We start from the raw sequence: 8,221 nt of genomic DNA, 5'->3' as shown, positions 1-8,221 counted from the left end.
CTGACAAGCCTGTGGCCTTCTCTGGGGTCCAGCAGTACCGGCTGCTATTGGGAAGCAGGAAGCACACCTGCTGGGACACAGGCCCCGCCCTCTGGAGTTCTAAGAGCCCCAGGCTGGCCCTGGGGAGAGTGGGACTGGTTGCCAAGACCTCAGGTGGAATAGATCCGGAAGCAGGAAGTAGTCTATGCTCCCAGAAGTTAGGACCTGTCTGGCTGGGGGAACTTGGAGGCAGGTCTGGGTGTGGGGCTGCTATGGGTAGTGGAGAAGAGGCTGGCCAGGTCAGGTTCTGGACCGAGAGAAGGGCTGAGTAAGGAGTGGAAGAGAGGCTGGGGCAGAACTGGGGCCCAGAGGGAGTGTGAAAGGGGCAGGGGTTGGACTGTGGGAGGCCTATATGTGGTCTGGCCCGAGGAGCCCAGGGCTCTAAGGGGCTCCCTCTGGGGGACTGGGACAGGTGGCACTCAGAACCCTCTAGCTGAGATGGACAACCTGGAGGAGGTGGTTAGAACAGCAGAGGAAGTGCTGGGGAAATGGAAGAGCCATCAATTATTCCAGTCCAAGTGGGACACCGCTGCCTTCATTATCTTCCTCATCTTCGTGGGTGAGTATGGTCTCTGGCTCTGGCCCAGCAGCCTCCCATACCACCCCTAGGTGGAGGGCCATGTCTGGACACCTGTCCCGCCCCCAGGCACTGTGTCGCTCCTGCTGCTGCTTGCTTGTCTCCACTGCTGCTGCTGTTCCCGCTGCCAACGCCACCGCTCCTCTGGACCCCAAGGGACTGCCAAGCAGGTGAGCCCCGCTGGCCCAGGCAGGCCAGGAATTGCACTGGGGTGGAGGAGAGGCTGCTGGGCCTCCTCTAGATGGGTGCAAGCAGGGCAATGAGGACTGAAGCCCACTGGCCCCACTCTCTGCCTCTCTTACAGGAAAACTCCATGGGAGTGAATAACTTGGCTCTGGAACCTTAATGAGGCGAGTCCCCCACCCCTCTGCTCACATGTCCTGTTGGGCGACAGTAACAACGCCTGTTTGCCCAGAGCCTGAGTCTGAAGTGTGTTCCAACCTCCCATCAAGGGGTGGGCAATGCAGGTACTCACCACTCCATCTATGCACTCACCTGGTCCCTCATATACTTCAACCGGCATGGCTGTCATCAGGAGACCTTAAGTAACTCGCTAGAGGCCATCTAGCAACCCATGGGAGGGAAAGCTGGGCTCAAACCCCCAGGCAGAACCCTTGTCCACCATTCCACTCAGCAACTGGGTACTCCACCTAGCCCCTGAAAATCAGGGACCTCCAGCTTGGACACCACTCAAACAGAGACAGACAGACAGGTCCAGGCAAAGTTGGATGATCTTTATTTCTTGGAGGCCCTGGTGGGTGGCTTCTGTCTGCTCTTTCATCCTCCTCCTCTCCCAATTCACAGCTTAGGGTCACCACCTACTCCTCACCTTCCAGCGGGAGGAGGGAGGAGGAATGCGCTGTCTCTCACCTGGGGCAGCTCAGCAAGCAGACAGCTAAGCAGGGAGGAAGGAGAGCCCTGGGCTGCGCTCCACCTTGAGTCCAAAGGGCAGGGCTTGGAATGTGGGCCACCTCTTGACCCCACCTTCCTGACCCACCCCCACCCAAGACAAAAATCAAGTCAGCTTCCCTTCATTCCAGAGGTTTGTGTTCACTCCCATCTGTGCAAATGTGATGGGCAGAACAGGCAAGGAGGAAAGTAATTCGCCTGTAGCACTGGCTCTGGCCGGCACTCCAGGGGATGTGTGTGGTGGGGACAGGGACACTGTAGGTAGGCGCCACTTCTCAGGGGGACAGGCTCTTGGGCTCTGCTTAGAAAGGCCTGTAGCTCCAGTAGCTGGAGAACACCGAGATCTGGGGAGGGAGGAAGGTGGGGGGACATGGTAAGTGGTGGTGCTGGAGGCCTTGGCCGCTGATACACCCTGTGACTCAGGTGAGATTTCAAGCTTATCTCAGGGTACTGTGTCAGGCAGAGGGTACTGCTGCCCAGCAGCACCATGGCCCATGAGCCTGTTGTGTGGAGAGTGCATATGGGGGTGCTTTGGACCTGAGACAACAGCCCTTGGAATCCCCCCAAACGAAGGGGCTAAGCAGCCTGATGCTTGGCTGGCCTCTTTTGCCTGAGACTGTGGCCCAGCCCAGACCCCACCACTCCCAAGCTCTCACCTTATCTTTGAGCTGCTGGCAGAGCTGCAGGGAGACGGTGAAGAAGACGAGGGCATCATTGAGCCATGGGATCACGGACTCCACTTTGTGCACATGGCTCACCTCCAGACGCTGAGAGCCCCACTCACTGCAGGCAGAGGGTTGGGTCCCTGAGCCCCCAGCCCCTGAGGTGCAGAGGGCACTCCAGGGCACCCCTCCCAACAGTGTACTTACAACATGGCCCCAGGGCTGTGCAGCACAGAGCCTCCAGCAGGGCGGAAGTTCTAGGTGGAAGAGCACACCAGACCCAGGTCAGGCCCTCAGGGCTGCAGGGCATGGGCTGGTGCGGGGCAGAGGTGGGGTTAGGAGTTGGTGGGGTCCTGCTCACCTTCGTGGAATTGGGCTGCAGGGCGTGCAGCTGGTACACGGTGAGACAGAGTTTGTTGAGGTTGATGTAGACGTTGACCAGCAGGTCGGAGGGCAGGGCAGGGGCAAACATCCGCTGAGGGGGAAGGCAGGCAAGTGGGATAAGGACAGGGCAGGCAGAGGCCTTCCAAGAACTACCTGGAGGACTCAGCCCTCATCCTATGGACTGGGGCATCCAGACTCTTCCTAGGTGCCCTGGGTAACTTCCTGCTTTGCCAGGCTTGGGAACCACTGACTCAGACCAGGGGTGATGTTTGGGGTTGGGGGGGCACAGGAAGGAAGCTGAGGACCCTATCCCAGCAAACTGTGCATAGACACAGAACTCTTACTGATGACAATTTGGGGCTTCTAGGACCCCTTGGCACCTCAGTGTCCCTTTCCAGAGGCCCTGCTCTCCTGGCCCGAGGCACTGACCGTGAGGCCACTGGCAGCAATCTCAGGCAGAGTGAGGGTGGCTGGGGTGGTGAGCCGGTTGCGAGCTCTGGTCAGTTGCAGCATCACGGCGTCCATCAGCTGGGAGGAGAGGGGGCTGGTCATAGCTGCTGCAAGGGCAGCGCGGCCTGGTCCTGATCACGTCCCCCACTCATCAAGGAGTGACAAAGTTATGGTGGCTCCAGCTCCTGCCCTGGTGGTCCTGGTCTCAGGAACTGAACTCCCCCAAAGTGGGAGTGTTGTTAAAAATGCAGGTAATTGGGCTCCAGCTGGGGGAGGAGGGTAGGGTGTCTGTACTGCGTACGACCCATCCAGGAAGTTCTGTTGCATGGGATCCTGGGGATTGGTCCAATGGGGAATGAGATGCCAGGAGTTAGTCCCAGGGCATGAGGGCTTGGTGGATGAGGGGGCAAGTGGCAAGGGGCAAGGGAGGGTTTCCTGGAGGAAGTGAGGGGACAGCTGAGTTGATGTCTTAAGTCAGGCACCAACCCCATTTTCACAGGTGAAGAAACTGAGGCTCTGAAGGGGTAAGGTCACATAGCTAGCGAACAGTGGAACCATCTAGAACTCATCCCTTTCCTTTACTATGGAGCAAAGCGCTGGCTTGGACTCCTCAGAGCCCCAGCTTCCACTGTTTTCAGGTGCTGCTGTGGGTACTAGCATGACCTGGTTCCCAGGAAAAACAAAACTATTTAGAGTAAGCTTGGAGGCTGCAGCTTAGCTCCCCGAGGGTGGTCACAGTTCTGGGAGGGACCGTAGTCTATCTAGTCCCAAGTTTCATATGAAGAATCAGAGGTCCAGAGAGGGTAGGTGAACCACCTGAGGACACAAAGTAAGTCCGGGGCATCCAGACTCAGCTCTTCCCTCCATGCTTTGTGAATTAATTTGATTAATTACATGGGTTTTTTTCTATTGCTAGTACTACTACTAGCAGCTACTATTTTTTAAAACATGTTTTTATGGATTTTTTTTAGAGAGAGGAGAAGGGAAAGAGAGAGAAACATTGATCGGCTGCCTCCTGCATGTCCCCTACTGGGGATCAATCCTGCAACCTAGGCATGTGCCCTGACCAGGAATCTAACTAGGACCTCTCAGTCCATGGGATGATGCTCAATCCACTGAGGTACACTGGCCGGGCCTAACAACTACTATTTACTGAGCGCTTATTAGGGGCCACTTTACCTGCATTATAACAATTGGTAGTCACTATATCTTGTCCCCCTTTTACAGGGGAGGATATTGAAGCACATAGTGACTAAGTAAATGACTCGAGGTTGCACAGCTTATAGTGGAGGCCCTAGGATCAGAACCCAGGTCTGATTCTGGAGCTTGGGTTGTGAACCATTTGACTGTGGCTGAGACATGTGTACACTGAGAGGTGAAGGGTTAACTATCAGCTTTACCTGAGGACATGGGGGCAGAGTTCTCCAGGGAACCAGAGGTCAGGGCCGAGTGTGGAAAATCTGGCTCCCCTGTCCCTGCAGGAAACTCACCTTAAGGACCTCTGCTCCTGTCCTGAACTGGTAGCTCTCATCCCGGTTGTTGAGGAGGTAAATGGCTTGGCTCACATGGTTCCTGGCATCCTGGATCTGAAAACAGTACCCATGGAGTGGTCTGAGCCCCAGCTGGGAGAGATGCCAGAGTCAGAGCAGCCACAGTCTTGGGGCCCCAGCCCATGGGCCTCCACTCCAAGGGACAGTCATCCTTGAAGGGGTGGGTGGGTATTGCTTGCCTAACTCCTCCCCTACAGCTGTTGGCTTCCTGTCCTGGCTGGGTGTTGGCATATGGCACAGACTGAGGCAGGCTTGGCCCCTGGCCTCCTGTAGCTCACTTTCTAAAGGAGGACAGATGGTAACAGAGTAAAGGCACAAGAAACAGACTGCTTGACTTGCACAAGGAAATAAACAGGGTGACGGAGGGGGGTGGGGGAGCCTCTTTAGCTGGGGGTCAGAGGAGGCCCCAGGGAGGTGATTCTCTCGAGCTGAGACTTATCACTCTTGTAATGAGAAAAGCTGGTAGAAGGACAAGCAAGAGCAAAGGACTGAAGGTGGAAACTGCTGGTGGCCAGTTGTGGGGGGAGTAGAGGCTAGGGCCCAGTCACATAGAAGTTGACAGGAAGCAGGGACTTTGTTTTCAAGAGCCATGGGGCAAAAAAATAGATATGCATATATGCATGGTCCATGGACACAGACAATAGTGTGGTGTAGTCCTAGGACGGGGAGAAATAGAAAACACTGGTAACAGAGAAAAAAAGAAAGATCCATGGGAAGCTCCTGGAGGCTTTGGGCAGGGAATGACTTGTTCAGGGGGATCCCTGAGGCTCTGGCTGAGGCCTGGGGACTTAAAGACAGGTTCTCCACCTCCCACAAGACTAAGCTCTGGAGCCCTAGGCCCCACCCACCCCAACTTTGCTGCTAGGCAGCATCCTACCAGGCTTGCTGTGGCTGCAAATCCCCAGTGTCCAGCCCTGGAGGCCTTAGCACCACTGTGCAGGCCTGCCCCTGCCTGTCCTTGTGGCCTGAGTTCTGGTTGGGGAAGGGCCTGGTTACCTGCTGCAGCTTCCACTGCTTGTCCTCCCGGAAGGCAAAATGCAGCAGTTGGTTGTTCCGGGGCATCTTCAGGTTCACATCCTGATAGGTGAGAGTGGGATTAGCTGGGCAAAGGGATGCTCTTCTGCTTTTGGCCACTCTGAGCCTTTGAGCCAGGGGCAGAAATAGTGGTGGTTTAGCCCCCAGCCACTTGTGGCAGGGAAGGACTCCCAACATCTTGGCCATTGGGGGGTTGAACAGGGAGATCAGGAAACGGGAACTCAGGCCCAAGAGGAACCACAAAGTAATGAAAGGGAAAAGCTGAGAAAGGGGAAGGTGGCCTCAGCTGGGAGGTGTGCGACTGTGGGCAGACAAAGAAATTTGCAGAGGCCAATGGACTAAACACCCACTGTGAAGGAGAGGGACCTTCTCCCACACCTTGGCACACTTGGCACAGGGCCGGGTGCAGATGGAGCTCAGATGTTAGCTGATTCCACTTCGATCTGGGGCTAGCCTAATCTTGCCAATGCCTATGCTTCATGGGGCCCAGACTCTGGGCTGGGCCATGTGCAAAAAATCCCCTTCCTGTACTTCTCACTGAAACCACACACTAATCTCACGAGAAGGTTGGGGGTTGTTGTCATTTACAAATGAGGAAACTGAGGTCCAGAATGGTCAAGGATCCTGCCCAGTCACACAGTCAGCCAGTGGCAGAGCAGAGATAAGCAGAAGGCCCCCCACACTCTTCCCCACTGGCTTCTCCAGCATTTGGAAAGGAGAGAGAGGCCAGGGACTCACCGCCTGGCTCAGCGCGTCCCCTTGCAGAGTCAGCACGCCCTTCACCTGGTCTGTGCTACAACACATGTAGGTCAGAACAGAACCTGCAGCAGATCCCTCCTCCCACCCAACCCTCCCAGTGGGCTGCTTCTGGCTGTCTGTCACAGAATGTACCAACGTACGTGTCACACCCCTCCCTAAGGGGCCCGTCCCAGGGGTTCTGGCCAAGCCAGGGCTCACCCACAGCTGCCCAGAATGAAGTTCTCTTGCTTGGCAGGTCCCTCCATGCCTGAGCCTGGCAGAGTGAAGCGGAGAGAGGCCTCCTGGGGGACAGAGGGAAGTGGGGCAAAATTCACCCAATTCAGCCCAGTGCTTCTTCCAGAAGTCCCACTCCCAGGTTGGCTAGGAGAGGAAAGGTGGGCTGGCCTCACAGGAATACCCTACCCAAGCCTCCAGGGTACCTTCCCGTTGCTCTCGCTCCTCCCCCGCGGCTAGAGTTTTAGGTCCTACCCCAGTCAATACCTGCTCCTTCCACACTCCCTGGGCGCCTGGGCGCCTGGGCTCAACGTGGGGCTACAGAACAGGAATACTCTCTCAGCTTGGTTAAGGTGCTCGGGTGCTCGGAACAGGGCCAAGGAACCACAGTAGTCATGACAACCCACAGTTCTGGCCAGGCCAGGCAATGCCTGGACATTTGTGAGTTGACTGGCTTATCGTCACGACAACCCTTGAGGCAGGGGCTGTTACCTCTCCTTTTTCTTGATCTCAGATTAAATGTCACTGCTTCAAAGAAGACCTGCCCCGTCTTCTTTGGCTCAATCCAGGCCCACAGAGCTCACACAGCCACTTGTGGAATCGGGTAATTATCTGTAGGCGCCCCCGATGTGACTCCAAGCCCATTGAGGACAAAGCCCCGTTTGAACACCCCACAACGCGTATACAGCAAGCACCCGGGTGTCAGGCAGGACCGGCCGGGGGAGGAGCCGCGCCAGGAGAGGTTGGGGAGGGTGGGCGCGTGCAAAGGCCCATGGCCGCCCCGCAAGTCGTTACCTTTAGGATGTCCTGCAGTTGCCTCAGCACAGCGTGCACCTCGTCGTGCAGCAGCCAGCGGAATTCCTCCTCCTGGCAGGACAGGCCGCTATCAGCCGCCGGGCCTGCTGCCCCCACCCTGCCCCGCCCAACCGTCCGCGACTCACCAGTACTATCCGCTCCACCACCGTCGGTGCCATTGCGGTCGCCATCGCCGCTGCTTGCTGTCCAGCTACGGTCTTAGGCCAGCGATCCGCGAACCGCCTCGGTCAGTACTCAGCCCCGGGCCCACCTCTGTCGCCGATTGGCTAAATGGGAACAAATTCCGCCCCCAAACCACCTCCCTGTTCCGCCGACTGGCTGAGCGGATGCCTGCTCCGCCCCCCGCTCACGACACTGCGGAATGGAAGTAGGCTGCCTGCTGTAAGAACCCGCTCCCGCCGGCTTGCCCGGGGCGCCGCCGGCACCGCTGCGGGCGCAGCATCCACGACTGCTCTTTGGCTGGAATGCTGAGACCCTCGTCCCGCCTCTTCCGGGCTCTGATAGGTCGCCCTTACCTACTTGCGCTCTATTGGCTGGCAGAATGGCTTGCTCTCACGGTGCCCTGCGATTGGCCGACGGGGTAGCTTGGTGCGGCTCGGACTCGCCATCCGCCTTCTGGTTCCGTTGGTCCAGGAAAAGCCCGGGGCAGACTTGGTCAGGTCGCTGCCCCATTGACTTATCCTCTGCCCTCCTCCGTCCGTCGCTGGGCGGTCGGTGTTTAGGCACAGGCCACCGCCAAGGCAATCAGTCACAGTTGTGTTACCAAGAAACGTTTTATTCTGCTTGCAGTAGCCTTTTGTTAATTGCACAAAGTCATGTTTTGTTTT

The 8,221-nt window shown here is 57.0% G+C and overlaps 2 protein-coding genes across 4 annotated transcripts; one reads left to right on the top strand and one right to left on the bottom strand.

Moving 5' to 3' along the window:
• Positions 1 to 477: 477 nt before the first annotated feature.
• SMIM22 (small integral membrane protein 22) lies at positions 478 to 962 on the top strand. The gene is made up of 3 exons (XM_036279740.1): positions 478 to 598; positions 686 to 786; positions 921 to 962. Exons 1-3 carry the CDS (start codon positions 478 to 480, stop codon positions 960 to 962), a joined length of 264 nt encoding a protein of 87 aa, XP_036135633.1.
• A 349-nt stretch (positions 963 to 1,311) lies between these two features.
• Positions 1,312 to 7,825, bottom strand: ROGDI (rogdi atypical leucine zipper). Of its 3 annotated transcripts, none has more exons than XM_036279247.1 (11): positions 7,520 to 7,825; positions 7,374 to 7,445; positions 6,564 to 6,646; positions 6,345 to 6,399; positions 5,568 to 5,648; positions 4,512 to 4,607; positions 3,001 to 3,099; positions 2,549 to 2,662; positions 2,395 to 2,444; positions 2,182 to 2,308; positions 1,313 to 1,869 (listed from the first exon to the last, which is right to left on the bottom strand). In XM_036279247.1, the coding sequence occupies exons 1-11, from the start codon at positions 7,562 to 7,564 to the stop codon at positions 1,828 to 1,830; spliced, it is 864 nt and encodes a 287-aa protein (XP_036135140.1). In that variant the 5' UTR covers positions 7,565 to 7,825; the 3' UTR covers positions 1,313 to 1,827. The 3 variants fall into 3 exon arrangements, with proteins under 3 accessions (XP_036135142.1, XP_036135140.1, XP_036135141.1); XM_036279248.1 differs by having other exon boundaries at positions 1,320 to 1,445; XM_036279249.1 differs by lacking the exon at positions 3,001 to 3,099 and having other exon boundaries at positions 1,312 to 1,869.
• Between the last annotated feature and the right edge of the window lie 396 nt (positions 7,826 to 8,221).

Source organism: Molossus molossus, unplaced genomic scaffold (assembly GCF_014108415.1).
Source record: "Molossus molossus isolate mMolMol1 unplaced genomic scaffold, mMolMol1.p scaffold_m16_p_3, whole genome shotgun sequence".
Classification (NCBI taxonomy): Eukaryota; Metazoa; Chordata; class Mammalia; order Chiroptera; family Molossidae; genus Molossus; species Molossus molossus.
This window is presented reverse-complemented; position numbering and strand designations above follow the sequence as displayed.

Coding starts and splice junctions, on each gene's coding strand:
- SMIM22 (XM_036279740.1), top strand. CDS start 478: ATGGACAACCTGGAGGAGGTGGTTAGAACAGCAGAGGAAGTGCTGGGG. Junction 599..685: donor TATCTTCCTCATCTTCGTGG/GTGAGTATGGTC, acceptor TCCCGCCCCCAG/GCACTGTGTCGCTCCTGCTG. Junction 787..920: donor CCCAAGGGACTGCCAAGCAG/GTGAGCCCCGCT, acceptor CCTCTCTTACAG/GAAAACTCCATGGGAGTGAA.
- ROGDI (XM_036279247.1), bottom strand. CDS start 7,564: ATGGCGACCGCAATGGCACCGACGGTGGTGGAGCGGATAGTACTG. Junction 5,649..6,344: donor GGGACGCGCTGAGCCAGGCG/GTGAGTCCCTGG, acceptor CTCACCTATCAG/GATGTGAACCTGAAGATGCC. Junction 4,608..5,567: donor AGCAGTGGAAGCTGCAGCAG/GTAACCAGGCCC, acceptor TACTGTTTTCAG/ATCCAGGATGCCAGGAACCA.